Here is a 15,532-nt window from a genome sequence, read left to right on the forward strand (position 1 = left end):
TAACCGCTCAGTCTAGTCTATGTTGGTTTCTACCCAAAAAATGCTGAGAGTCTGCTCAATGTCAGAGAATTTCCAGGACCACCCCAACAACATCAAAGCACCAAACTCATTTTAGCAAATATCCTGGTATCCGATGTTTTGTCTAATAGCCTTCCCCAGCCTTGTGTTTCGCTTCGATTCCAAATGCAATATGAAAAGGATACACAAGGTGCTAGTGAGTTGCTTGAATGTCACAAGCAATGAAACATGACAGAGCACTTGTCCATAACTATCACTTCCAGCCCTTAATAGAAGCAGTTAGAAAACAGCTGCCTGTTGAGTTGGCTTATTAGACCTATTACTCTGGGAGAAAAACACCCTTTTCTTTGGTGCTTAGTAAACGGTGGTATCAGGTTTCCAATCAGTTTTTATGCCAGTACTTTGTCATTTATGATTTACATCTGTTGATTTGGGTTTTATATGTTTTCATTGTAAACAGTTTTATGATCATTCTTTCTGTTTTGTTTCCTTTAGTAATATCATTTCTTTCTACTTTTCTTTCTTTGTCTCTCCCAGTGCCACTGAATTCATAATCCTGAACATTGATTAAAAGCAACTAATGTTCAAAGGCCTTAGTACTAACCTAAAGCAACAGAATCCTCGAAATTGCTCTGACTTAACCTTATCCTGGGATAGCTATGCTTATAGCATGTAACAGACTTGGATACCTCTTAAACTAACATCTCTTAGATTGACTGTTAGATGTCTGTGGTCGCATTAAAAATCCCAATAATTACAAACTAATCCACTCTTCTTGTAGTCTAACTTAAATATTTCTTAAATATCTCAAGACGATGGGATAATATACTTAACTACTACATATTATACTTCTTTAGACTGTCCGGATTTCTTTCATAGAAAGCAATTCAAGAGTAATCCACTCCAAGATGGGATGGAAAAAAAAAAAAAAAATCAAAGCAAACACAAAAGTTCGTATTTGTAGTTCGCATTGACAAAGCAGGCGCTTTTCATTTTTGAACCAATTGTGTGTCTTTATTCTAGTTAAGATAGCATCATTATTTTAGCATAATGTACAGTTATGCCAATCCCTAATTTTCCTAATTCTAGCAATTGCCTTGTAATCCTGACTTATGACTTAGGAGAAAATCACGAGACAAAACATTTCTAAATTGACCACTTAGAAAATATATACTTTCTAACTCTAATTTTTAGGACCCCAAAATCTTAAAACTTTGAATGTTAGAGAACAACTTACTTAGAAGGGATTTTGGGGGGAAGAGACACTTACGGATCGGTGGGAAATCAGAGTTACTCTGGCATCTGCAGCAATCCGGTATGTCTCTGGGGATCTGATCATGACTGAAGACAAATATACAGGTGGAATTTTAGAGTCTCCCTGACCCTCCAGGCTAAGCATATGGACCACGTGAAGGTAGTATTGGCTCAATGGAAGCCATTTGCTGGCTAATATTGTTCGAAAGAAGCACCTCACTCAGACTCTTTTCCTGCGTGTCTGTTGCAGGTGTGCGATGGGAGGTCCAGTCGGGAGAGTCGAACCAGATGGTCCACATGAATGTCCTCATCACCTGTGTCTTTGCCGCCTTTGTTTTGGGCGCATTCATTGCAGGTGTGGCAGTATACTGCTATCGTGACCTGTTTGTTCGGAAAAACAGAAAGATCCATAAAGATGCAGAATCTGCCCAGTCGTGCACAGACTCCAGCGGAAGTTTTGCCAAACTGAATGGTCTCTTTGACAGTCCGGTCAAGGAATATCAACAGAATATCAATTCTCCCAAGTTGTACAGTAACCTGCTGACCAGTCGGAAAGAGCTGCCACCCAACGGAGATACTAAATCCATGGTGATGGACCATCGGGGCCAACCTCCCGAACTGGCTGCTCTGCCCACGCCTGAGTCTACACCTGTGCTTCACCAGAAGACCCTGCAGGCCATGAAGAGCCACTCAGACAAGGCCCATGGCCATGGGGCTTCAAGGAAGGAAACCCCACAGTTTTTCCCTTCTAGTCCACCACCCCATTCCCCATTAAGTCACGGGCATATCCCCAGTGCCATTGTTCTTCCTAATGCTACTCATGACTACAACACATCCTTCTCAAACTCCAATGCTCACAAAGCTGAAAAGAAGCTTCAAAACATTGACCACCCACTCACAAAGTCATCCAGTAAGAGAGATCACCGGCGTTCTGTGGATTCCAGAAATACCCTCAACGATCTCCTGAAGCATCTAAATGACCCAAACAGCAACCCCAAAGCCATCATGGGAGATATCCAGATGGCCCACCAGACCCTAATGCTGGATCCTGTGGGACCTATGTCTGAGGTCCCACCCAAGGTCCCTAACCGGGAGGCATCACTATACTCTCCTCCTTCAACTCTCCCCAGAAATAGCCCAACCAAGCGAGTGGATGTCCCCACCACTCCTGGAGTCCCCATGACGTCTCTGGAAAGACAAAGGGGTTATCACAAAAATTCCTCCCAGAGGCACTCTATATCTGCAATGCCTAAAAACTTAAACTCACCGAACGGTGTTTTGTTATCTAGACAGCCTAGTATGAACCGTGGGGGGTACATGCCCACCCCCACTGGGGCAAAGGTGGACTATATTCAGGGAACACCAGTGAGTGTTCATCTGCAGCCTTCCCTCTCCAGACAGAGCAGCTATACCAGTAATGGCACCCTTCCTAGGACGGGACTAAAGAGGACACCGTCCTTAAAACCTGATGTGCCACCAAAGCCTTCATTTGTTCCTCAAACCACATCTGTCAGACCACTGAACAAATACACTTACTAGGCCTCAAGTGTGCTGTTTTCCGTGTGGCTTTATCCTGTCCGTGTTGTCGAGAGGATGATGTTGTAAGGGTACCTTAAGATAAGAGACTCCCTTGTATTTTAAGAGAACCGAGTGGCCAAAGAAACTCTTTCTAACTTTGGCAACATCAGAACTTGCCACATGTAGCTACTACAGCAAAGCTTCTGTGTACTTGCCCGAAAACAAAGGAAGGTGCTGGTCATTCCATTTCTTTTGTTTGAAGCTAAAGAGATGGGCAGCTCCCGGGGGCTGCCTTACCAGTATAGAGAGCTGATAAGTACTCAGAAGAATCTGTGAGCAAATACTTGAAAATGGGTTCAACTTAGACTACCATTATGTGTGGTCTTCCCATTAAATGTGAACATTTTAATTGTATGCATTCACCTTGCCTCTTGCACAAATGTCAAAAAACGATGGTAATGTCTCAAAGAAATGAACTTGTAGATTACCAAACGATTTGCTAAAAATTCAGTCTTGACCCAAACTGTAGCATTTTTTTCAAGTGTGGCATTTTTTTTTCATGCCACCAATGAACTGTAGTACGTGTGTGTGTGTGTGTGTGTGTGCATATGCGTGCGTGCCCGCGCACGCTCGTGTGTTTGTTGAACGTGTGTGTGTTCTGTACCCACAAGGATTTGTTTTGGTGCCCATTGCATCTTTTTGTGCTGTGGACTTGTTTACATTGAGCATGACTGAACAAGAGATAGTAACTTCTTCCCACAGCAGTCCATTGGGTTCAGCTTTGAGAAAAGAAATAAAATCAAGGTTGATCTGACCATCAAAATGATTAACTCGACTCACATGGTCCCCAATGCCAGAATGTAAGAGTTCTAAGTAATTTTGTGCTGCTATTCATTAAAACTTCGATTACAGTCTTGCCAGCTTAAGGAGATAGAGACGTTAAGAGGTATCCTTGATTTATCCACCAGTATTCAGTAGAACAATTTACCTGTCCACTGTGAATCCAAGCCTGACTCACTGTATTTAACCTTGAACACACTAATAAGGTTTTATTTTGATGTTGTTTGGTTTCTCCCATGTAGTACAATTTCTCTTCCTTTAACTCCTCCTACCCCCAAGATAAAAGAACAAAACAAAGCAGAAGACAAAAGAAGGAAATGTGAAAGGAATTCTAATTGGCCTAACAGAGAGTCTCTGAAACCGAAAGTGGTGCAATCATGTTGTCTCTGTTGTGTCATACAAGAATTTTCTTCTAAGTCATGCAGGTAATGACAATAGACTGTAAATATTACATGTGAGTTTACCTGAATCTGTGCATTTTGTGCCTTATTCACGAGAATGATAGAAGTACTAAAATATGTCAAGTGTTTCCAGTATAGCACATCGTTTACCCAGTGCCAGTTGTAAATGTTTTTCAACCAGCACCTGAAAAGACTTTTAAAAAACGTAAAAACAACCTAGAACAATTAGTTGTCCAGCAGTCCACCCAAATAGCAGCATTACATCCTTTGCCATGATAAACATTCCACTCCCGCTTTCCTAAGGATGAAACGGTGATAATGTGAAGGCAAATGAGGTTTCTCGGGTAATGTGACACCTGCGGGAACCGTAGAGTCATTTATTCATAGTTTTGCAGAAGCCACTTACAGTTGATGATGTGTAACCCCGATGACTGTCTCAGTTAATATGCTGCACACCACACCGTGGTTTATTGAACCTAATCTAGATAGTATCAAGGCAGAGGAATGCTCCTGACTTAGTCAGATAAGTGAGTCCAACTGATTTCTTGCGATAACACTGACGATCTGTATCACTTGGGGGAGGATGGGTTGCAGAAGACCAGAGCATTTTTATACAGATTGTAGAATACCGATACAGCTATTCTTTTCCTTTGAGAATATCGTTTTGTAAAGAACGTGATTCCCCGAGATCTCTGGAAACTCAAAAACTAGAAAGAACTTCTGTTCTTGAGACACGTCAGCTTTGCAACTAAAATATTACAGATTAATAATAAATTAAACCAACCAACGATAAACACTACTCAGTCCACGGCCAACAAACGTGTTTGAATTCACCTTACCAATATTAATCCCAGCGTGCGGAAAACGGAACAGTAACTCTATGTGAACCCGGATAACATTTTGTAACATTGTGCTGCCTTGTAGTTTGTAATGTGAGTTCTATCAGTATTTATGTTGAAATTTCTAACATAAAATCTAGTCTCTATCCTGTTAATTTAATTTTTAAATGCTTTATCCATTTGTGCAAAGGTAAACACAGATTGTATCTTTTTTAATGGTACGGCATAAAAAGTAACCCTAAAGTGAAGTGGCTCTATACTGTTTTATAGAGTACTTTAACATGTATAGATATCTTGTAAACTTGTATTGTGGATGTGTAAATAATATGTACTTTGGGTTTTTAACACCGCATGTAAAGTCAAAATAAAATATACAAATCATTATATCCTGCCTGTTGATATTGAAGAGGTTTATGACTTGCCATGTTTTAAAAAATATTTTATGGTCAATAACACCACTGAGAGTTTCTTTTAAAATGTACCAGAATATTCTTACCGGGAATGTCTGCTACTTGGTCATGGTTCTGCCACCGTTCTCTTCTTGCAAAGCCAATACCAATGGGCAGAGCCCCAGAGAAGCTGAAAAACGAGTTAGAAAGTCGGGTGAGCTGTCTCTGCACCAGCAGGTAAACGCTTCAGGCAGACGTACCAGTGACTCGCCTTGTCTTGTCCACACGCTGCGTTCGGCAGGCATTTTTAAAACGCGTGATTTGTATTCCCATATGAAAATGTTGATGTCCTTTTAGTCCAAAATTACAACTGGCAGACCAGGTTCCTGTGAACATTTCTTACTAGTTGGTGGACAGGCTTTCTCCATTCTGTTGTTTTAACTGAATAGACTACGTGAAGAGATACCTTCCCCAACTATGGAAATGGAAGAAAAATTACGATCCCGTTTGGTCCTGCCTTCAGCAGGGGGGGAGCTGGTGGCTGCAGTCGGTGCCTCTTGTGGGTGTTGATGGTGTCACGGCACTTCTGAGCTCACGGGAGTGTCTGTAGCAATCTCTGTGCCCTTGGTTCCAGCTGCTGCTCCTGCCCCAAGCCCCTCTGTACCTCCTCCCTGGCTCTGTTTTCTCCCAGAACCCCAGCAGCATCTCTGCAGAAGCAGGAGCTGCCATGTTCCTATCTGAGGCCTTGTTCTCCTTCATGATGTCATCTAATTAGGCTGCTGTATTTCTTTCTTTCTTTTTTTTTTTTTAAGATTTTTATTTATTTATTTGACAGAGAGAGAGAGAGATCACAAGTGGGCTGAGAGGAAGGCGGAGAGAGAGGAAGGGAAGCAGGCTCCCTGCCGAGCAGAGAGCCCGATACTGGGCTCGATCCCAGGACCCCGGGATCATGACCTGAGCCAAAGGCAGAGGCTTAACCCACTGAGCCACCCAGGTGCCCCAGGCTGCTGTATTTCAATATTAGTTCAGTGGTATTTCCAGGGTCCTTTTGCATTCCTATCATGGCCTACTGTCATCTAGAGATGCGAAGCGGGTTTGCAGGGATCCACTCATGAAAGGAAAAGATAGGCGGGGGGGGGGGGGGGGTGATTTGCCCCTTTTTACAGCTACCAGCCCTATAGCTGGTAGTCAGCAAGGCGGTGCCTGCTGCAGGTCATGGAGCCTGACTTGGCACTCAAAACCCTGCCCCAGCATTGTGGAAGTCTGGCTCAGCCTGTAGCCCTCTGCGGTGCTGGAAAAGAGGGTGGAATGTTTTTTCCCACTGCAGAAGTCGGTTTATAACTCTTAGGGTTTGGACAAAAGAAGGAAGGAACAGACAATAAAGGGCACTCCATCTTCAACCCTGTTTCTTCCTGGGCTTCTTAATCGTTGATTTCTCCTTGCCTATTTCTATTACACTGTTTACTATATCTTATGGTCATCGTGACAGTTTTCCTGTGTTTAGTGATTTTTTTTTTCTTCTAAAAAGTGCATCTTTCTTGGGGTGCCTCCATGGCTCAGTTGGTTAAGCATCTGCCTTTGGCTCAGGTTGTGACCCAAAAGACCTGGGATAGAGCCCCCTGGGCTCCCAGCTCAGCGGGGTGTCTGTTTCTCCTCTTTCTCCGCCCCTCCCTCTGTTTGTGCTCCTCCACATCAAAAAACAAACAAAGTGCATCTTGATCTCTTCTCCCTTTATGGCAGGTCTTTTTTGGATTTTTTCAGTCATGGATATCTTTGATAATTTAATGACAATACAGCCTGGGAGCTGAATTTCATTTTCCTTTTCAGGGAATTTACAGACCCCTAAAACCTTATCTATGAATCATCAAGATAAATGCTTAGATGCTATTTGAGAGAAAGAGATTAGAGAACTTAGAGCTTTTTATAAGAAAGACATCATAAGGTCACACTCAAAAAATAAATTAACCAGGACAGACCACCTGTACTCTCCTTTCAGAAATCCCATTGATTGGCATTTAGGTTTCTCTGGGAAATGGCAATTTTGAAGCCATGTGGAACACATGAGATGCCTTCGTAGGCTAAGAGGAAAGTGTCTCCCATAGTGGATACACTATACGTAGTGGACCTTGGGTGGCCTGGGTGCTGGCCAGGTACCAGGAGGACTTGCCTTCCTACCATCTGAGAGTGGCCTTCTTTCTGCCTTCCCCTCCTGGCTTGTCCTCTCCATCCGCTTAGTCAAAGCAGGGCAACAAAGGAGGTGTGCAAAATCAGCCCGGCTCCACATGTGGGAACTGGGTTCTAATCCTGACTCCATCCCTCAGCCAAGAGCTTTGTGGCACGACACTTCCCTGGATTTCAGTTTTCTCATTTTTGAAAAGAGATGGCTCAGCATCCATTTTGTTGACAGTTCTATGGGATCTGTCAGCTCTGCAATCCCATTACATAGTTTATGAATGCTATGCTTAAATATTACTCTTTCAATAGCTTGGTTTGTAGGCTTTTTATGGGTGGATGAGGCCTGTTTGCTGTTCGATGTGAGATATACGTGAGATTAGCAATAAAATAAGGCATGATAAACAATACACTTTAAGCCATTCAGCTTGGGTCTATAGTTGATGTTTACCCTTTTTGCATATATAACATGCACAATACTTAAATCTCTGCCCATGTTGCATTCTTTATCAAATAGATGTGATACCATAAACAAGAAGGAAATGGACCTATAATAAAATCAATCTTTAATTCACAGAGGCATGAGGGAGGTGAGAGGAGGGGTGGGAGGCAGTCGAATCCTGGATATTCACACCATGAATCAATTGGAATTCACACATAAAAGAAAATAGAATATTTCTAGACCCTGGCCCATGATATAATTCTTTCTAAAATTAGGTATTGATTACTGGTTGATAAATCTCTTTGAAACATGCCCTTTGGTTTATCTTAGCTTCTTACGCTGGGCGAAGGAAAGTATGAAAACATGACATTTGGTACATGTGCACTGTTACTTAGGACTCTTCTTCATTTGTGAGATGGACCCACATGATGCTACTATAAATATGGACTTGAGGCTCGTTAGTGTAGCAGTGAGAGGAAAGATTTGCCAGTGACAAGCAACCCAATCCAGTGGAACTTACCGTGCTGGTAGAGATGTCCCGTGTAAGTGCTATCCAATATGGTAGCCACTAGCAGGCAATATATGGCTTTTGAGCACTTGGAATGTAGACAATGCCACTGAGATGCTATTTTGGACACCACTGGCCCAGAAAGCTGGGCCAGTAGCAGCAGCTACTTCTACAACTATTAAAGGTCAGCCTGCTGCTCGGAATATAGCAATTCCAAGGGGTATTTGGCTGTGATTCAAAGATGACACACACCTTGTGCATTTTGTGTATCTACCCTTGTGCTTCATGGTGAGCTGGGCTCACAACTGAATCTCCAAGCATAGATCTGGTTGGAGGACATGGGTTTTGGGGGGTTTTTTCCTTATTTAGAAATTATGATGAGCCCATCCATTGGTACCTGAGAGAGGAGCAGCATTTGGTTCGGGTCGACAGGTTTCTCTTGGGTTTTCCTGGTGCTTTTGAGCCCTATGCAGTGCTATGAGGATTACAACATGCTTTTTGTTGAAAGTGGATAAGATCTGTCATTCATGTTTTCTAGGTACAGAAACTGAGGTCAACAGGGCTGACAACTATGGAAATGTAGATGATAGCCAATTCACAAATCAGGGCTAATTCACATATTCTCACACTCATGCCCCATGTACAAACCAACACCCTCCATGAAAGGGCTGAAAAGGAATATCAGTGTTCAATCAGAAAGAATGGCCTCTCTCCAACACGTCATGTATAATGAGGAGAAACAAAAAAGGTAGAATAATCACAGTATCCAGGAGTACATGCCAAACATCCAGTGAAAAATGAAACATTCAGTGAATCAGTCACATGCTGGGCCATTGTAATGAACACGCCAAATCAATTATTTGGGGAAAAAAGTCCATGGATTGAGTTGACACAGTGTAGGCTGAAAGCAACCAAAAAGGATGAATGCAGAGATGTTAAAAGAAACTAACCCGATGTGTCCAAATTGTACCCATCTAACTTTCTGGGCATCCTGCCAGATCTACATCTGTGGACTGTCAGAGTCTCAGGGGAGAATTCACTTTATTTCTTATCTTGGAATGGCTTCATATTGAGCTGGGGTGACATACTGGGAGTTAAATATGGTTGTAATTTTTTGACTGCTCCCTATGGTTGCGAGAGCTATAGGAGTGAGACTTTATCTTAAAGGAGAATGTATCCTGATGATTTGAGATGCCTGACCCTCCATGAGGCAGAGTAAGCACATAGAAAAGGTCTGTTGAAGGACCAAATTTAATGACTGCTCCAGATCTTCATCCTATGTCCGGTAGCAAGGCCTGGCTGGACATTTGCAACATTGTCAATATTAATAAGCATAGAAGAAACATGCACCCGTTCTTAGCACTTACAAAATCAGGTCCCCAAATAAGAGAATTATAGAACTCTTTAGACATTCTGAAAGGAGCATTCCATGAGTTTGGGGACAACTTTAGAAACTGTGAAAAGGAAATGGAACCCTTGGAGTACTTTTGCAAATATGAAAGCCTCTAGTGTTAGTGAGCATTTTGGGATTTGAGTTAGGCTCCAAAGTTCAACAACAGCTCAGGGTAAAAAATAAAACAATTTGCTCGTCCAGGCAACTAGATGTTTGTTGGTCATTGTGTACCTGCAGCAACTCATAAAATTCAAATCAAAATTTAAGATTCAACCTGACTTGGTAACTGACTCTTCAGTTAAGGCTGCCTCTTAAGATCACCAGGGCTTACTCAGAGATTACGTTCAATTACCTTTGCAACCCACATTCAGAGAGGTGGAAACAGTTGAACTCTTGGTGTTTGCTTAATTAACGTAAATATTTAGTATAAATTTATTTAATGAATATAGCAAAATACTAACCTGAAGAAAACAATAGAATTCAAATCATTTAAAATATAAATATACATGTGTAGAAAGGACTCTAGAAAGAAACATACAAAAATATTGAAAACTGTTTAAAATCATTAAAACTAACGTGTCATTTTGAAATGTGCTCCACTCAAACGTATATTTTGGAAAAGTCTCTTTAAGTTTGACTCTAAAAAAGAAAAACCTTGGAAATGGCCTTTGACTTTACGTAGTTATCTGGTCTCGAGAAATGATGAAGTCCACGGCCAAAAACAAACTCCCAGAAGGTATAATTTAGCTACAAGGGAGATGTCAGTGATTACGATAGACCCAGATGTCCTTCGGCTTCTGAAGGGTCTGAATAGTATTTCTCTTCTAGTAGGAGATTCTAGGACCGAACTGTTGAAATATGGGAATTGTGAAAATATTGAAAGGCAGAAAAGAAGCTTCCAAGGGACAGAACTGTGACTGAGGCAGATTAACCAGTGCCGCAGTGGCTGAGCCCAGAGCAGGAACTGGGAATGGAGAGGCTGAATAAGCCTCAACAGGGAGGACACAGAAAACTGTAAAGCCCCCTTTGCTCCTTGGTCTTCTGTCCCTGGCTTCCAAAATAACAAAAAACAAGGAAGCTGATGAATAGAGAGCAGGTAGCTCTGAGGACAATCAGATTGTTATGGTAAAGATAACTTGTGAAAACAGGAAATAATTAGTAGAGCAAAATCCTCTCCTCAGTGACCCACAGGCCTGTTAAGGCAGTCAGGAAAGCCACACCCCCTTCCAAAAGTCCCTGCATTTCCTCCCCTCCCGCTACTTTAAAAAAAAAAATAAAAGAATTTGGGGGCTCCTGACTGGCTCAAGTGGAGGAGCTTGCAACTCTTGATCTCCAGGTCATGAGTTCAAGCCGCCCCACGTTGAGAGCAGAGATTACTTAAATAAAACTTAAAAAAATGCATTTTCTCAATTGAACAAGTTCTTGCTTTAAAGAAGGGACTTTGCTTCTCCCATCTCTCGTAGCTGTGGACCACAGAGATTAAAGACCTATTTGGATCATTAAGCAGTGAAGCCGGTCAAAATGGAAGTCAGCCTCAAAGCTGTCATTTAGCTGTATATCATCATATTTTTTTTTAATTGAAAGATAATTAACATACAGTGTTACATTAGTTTCAGGTGTACAATACAGTGATTCAACAATTCTATACTCAGTACTTACCATGGTAAGGGTGCTCTTAATCCCTTTCACCTGTGTCACCCAGCCCCACCCCCCATCTACCTCCCCTCTGGCAACCACCAGTTTGTTCTCTATATGTAAGAGTCAGGTTGTTTGTCTATTTTTTTCTTTATCCATTTGCTTTGTTTCTTAAATTCCACATGAGTGAAATCATAGGGTACGTGGAGGAATAATCCACGACACGCGCGAGTGCACACACACACACACACCCCCCACATCTTCTTTATCCATTCATCTATTGACACACACTTGGGCTGTTTCCATACCTCAGGTATTATAATGCTTCAGTAAACGTAATGGCCTATGTGTCTTTTCAAATGAGTGTTTTGGGGTTTTTTTGTTTGTGGGTTTTTTTGGAGCAGGGTGGTAAATACCTAGTAGGGGAATTATTGGGTCTTTTTAGTTTTAATTTTTTAAGGAGCCTCCATGTTGTCTTCCACAGGGGTTGCACCAGCTTGCGTTCCTAACGGTGTGGGAAAGTTCCTTTTTCTCCACATCCTCACCAACACTTTTTTTTTTTAATCTTTTTGAGTTTAGTCTTTCTAACACTTGTAAGGTAATGATTTGCATTTCCCTGATGATAACTGATGATGTATTATCATCTTTTGTCATTGGTGTTTCCACTGTACTAACTTACATCAAGAGTGTCAATTAGCAAGACAATTCAATTTCTTGTTCTCTGAAAATAAACTTAAGATGTAAAAGGGAGAATGAAGCTACTGTAGAGAAAATTACCCTCCGTGTGAAAAACATTTTAATTAGTTACATAACTGGACTTGTCTCTTAATTTTTGATTAGTCACCTACTACCAGGTAATTAAGAGATTATCTCTCAAGAATACTTTCCCCATCTTTACATACAAAATCACCCCCACTGAGTAATTTTAGTTTCTAAATCTCCACTACCTAAAATAGGTGGTGGGGTGGGGTTGGGGAGGCACTGCAGACACATTGTTACAACTTTTTTTTTTTAAAGATTTTATTGATTTATCGGGGGGGGGGGGGCGGGGGGGGTGACTGCAAGCACAGGCAGACAGAATGGCAGGCAGAAGCAGAGGGAGAAGCAGGCTCCCCGCTGAGCAAGGAGCCCGATGTGGGACTCCATCCCAGGACGCTGGGATCATGACCTGAGCAGAAGGCAGCTGCTTAACCAACTGAACCACCCAGGTGTCCCACACATTGTTACAACTTTTCAAGACCACTGCTGCTCTTGGCCTTATTCACATTTGACTAGAATCTGGTGAGGCCCCCATCTGAGAAAGCCCTGTGCTTGAATTAAAGGTGGCCAAGAATCACATTTTGCTGTAATCCTTTTTGAATGATTTTATGTCTTTTCCAGTGATCAGGTCTTTTGCTTCTTCTCTCCTCAGACACCAGTATACGGAGGGAGTTGTTTAGAAGAAACGCATAAAAGATTCAGGCTAACTATGTTGGACAGAAATCTATAACATAACCCCTATATAAATTTGTCTAACAACTGTTTGGTTTTGTTCACATCTAACTAAAAAATAACAGAAAAACTGTAGCTCCTAAAAATAAACAATAAAACAAAACAGAAATTCTTGGCAGAACAGTTGAATTTTAGAGCTTTGTGAAGAACCCTCTGTTGGAATAAACATGGAAAGAGAAGGAAGGGAGTCTGAGAAGAATGAATTCCTCTCCAGCCTGCAATAGGAAACTTCGACCATTTGGGTAGCAAAAGTCATGGGAAACTGTGGCATGTTTGGAAATGCAAAACATTATCCCAAAGTCTTATATTCCCCCAGGAGATAATACAGCTTCCAGAAGCTTAGGAGGACAAAATTAGTGACAGGAGACCCAGAAAACTTCTCTGCCTGTGAGCAGCTAGTTAGAGTTAGTTAACAATGGCCAGTTAAAACTAGAGAAGTACTTAGAGAACACTCAGCTTCCTAATTCTGTTGCTCTGACATCCCCAACAACAAAGTACGAGTTAGGCTAGAGAGTTCTGTACTCAATCTAAATTGGGCTCTTTGGTAAAAGTTGAAGGAAGTGGAGAGTTGAATCAGAGGGGAAAATGGGGAAAAGCTGGCACTAATGGGTAATATTTAGAGATCAGTGAGCAAGACACCTAAGTGATTGTACGTACCTGACTTGAAAGCATTGCCATAATATGCTATGTGATCCTATTTTGTTAAATGAATTACACCCCCCCAACTTCTGTCATATCAGTATATGCACTTTTTATACTTCATATAAGCACCAAAAAAATTGTAAATAGGATAAACACCAGGTGGGAATATTTGTTACTGGGGGAAAATGTAGTGAGTCAAACCTATGATAAAAACAAGGCAATGTGAGAGGGAGCACGACCACAGCAAAAAGGACATCTAGGATATAATCTCATTCATGGGTGTATGTCTAAATGTAAACATAAGTAAGTATTTTTATGTGAGCATAAGAATTGACATGATTGTTAGTCTACCCAGTCACCATCCACCCACCTTCCCCTGCTCCGAACATGCTGGGAGAGCCCACCCACCTTCCCATATAGAGGCTGAAAATGCATCTTCTCTGTTCTTACAGTGAAAATATGAATATATGAACCCATTTCTGTCCAGTAGAACCTAAGTGAAAGTACGGGATGGCTTTGGGGAAAGCTTCCTTCCCTAATAGAAAGTACACAAGGAATGACTCCAGTCCTTTGGATGATGGCATAACATACGGTCTATGGATCAGCAACCGCCATCTTGGTACAATGAAGGCCAAGTAGGAGAAAGCCCACATGCTGAAGATGGCCGACCAAAGAGATGGAAAGCCCTTGATGGCTGCACAGAGCTCCTGAACTAACCAACTTTAAAGCCCCCCATATCTGGATTTGCTACTAAGGGAGAAATTAATGTTCTTGCTCTCCCATTGCTGCTCTAATATTGTTTCTTCCAGCTGAAAGTCCTGTAAGTGATAGAGCCATTGTGATATTGTGATTTATAATAAGAAATATAGATGTGGTCATCCAGCTTTTGCACAGAACTCCTATAACCCTTGGCATTTCCAGTGATGAGAAAGATAAAGGTGTGTGTGTGCATATATATATATATATATATATATATATATATATATATATATGCTAATGGGGCAGCTTGAGGAAAACCGTTAGGTAATCTAAGGATGGGGACTGGTTGCCAGTGGAGTCAACCATGATAAGAGAGTTAGATCTTTCCATGATAAGAGAGTTAGATCTTTCCATCCTGCCACTCCCCACCTGCCCCCTGCCCCATTACCAGGTAGGGGAGAGGGGCTAAAAGTTGAATTGATTGTCAGTGGTTGATTATTTAATCAACTGCACCTATGTAATGAAGCCTCCATAAAAACCTAAAAGGATGGGGTTCAGAGACTTCCGGGTTGGTGAACACATGGTGGTGCCGAGTGTGGCGTGTCTGGAGAAGGGTGGGAATCCCACACCCTTTCCTATACCTTGTCCTGTGCATCTCTCTCATCAGTTCCTGAGTTAAACCCTTTATAATAAACCCATAACCTAGTAAATAAAATGTTTCCCTGAGTTCTGTAAGCCACTCTAGCAAATTAATGGAATTCAAGGAGGGGGGTTGTTGGAATCTCCAATCTATAGCCGGTCAACCAGAATTAGTCAGAAGCACAGACTGACTGAACTAGTAACTGGCATCTGAAGTGGCGGGATGCGGAGCAGTCTTTTTTTTTTTTTTTTTAAAGATTTTATTTATTTATTTGACAGAGAGAGATCACAAGTAGGCAGAGAGGCAGGCAGAGAGAGAGGAGGAAGCAGGCTCCCTGCTGAGCAGAGAGCCCGATGCAGGACTCGATCCCAGGACCCTGAGATCATGACCTGAGCCAAAGGCAGCGGCTTAACCCACTGAGCCACCCAGGCGCCCTAGAGCAGTCTTGTAGGACTGAATCCTTCACCTGTGGAATCTGACACGACCTTCCAGTAGGTCGTGTCAGAATTGAGCTGAATTATAGGTTAGCCTGCCAGTGTCCCTGAGTTGCTGGGTGTGAAGAAGAAACCCACATGTTGGAACTAGGTAACAGAAGATTAGTCCCCAGCATCCTTTTAAGGGATGGTGGTTGCGGGGCTAGAAATCACCCCC

General features: G+C 42.0%; 1 protein-coding gene across 12 annotated transcripts in view; it reads left to right on the forward strand.

The window, feature by feature from the left end:
- The window catches only part of SEMA6D (semaphorin 6D), a 573,086-nt gene extending 567,832 nt beyond the window's left edge, over positions 1–5,254 (forward strand). For 10 of the 12 annotated variants that reach the window (XM_032343613.1, XM_032343617.1, XM_032343612.1 and 7 more), the window contains one exon: positions 1,523–5,254. In XM_032343613.1, the coding sequence (XP_032199504.1) occupies positions 1,523–2,811 (1,289 nt within the window). In that variant the 3' untranslated portion in view covers positions 2,812–5,254. The remainder of the gene's footprint in view (positions 1–1,522) is intronic. The other 2 variants (XM_032343624.1, XM_032343625.1) reach the window with 1 other exon arrangement.
- Positions 5,255–15,532: the final 10,278 nt, after the last annotated feature.

Source organism: Mustela erminea, chromosome 5 (assembly GCF_009829155.1).
Source record: "Mustela erminea isolate mMusErm1 chromosome 5, mMusErm1.Pri, whole genome shotgun sequence".
NCBI lineage: Eukaryota > Metazoa > Chordata > Mammalia > Carnivora > Mustelidae > Mustela > Mustela erminea.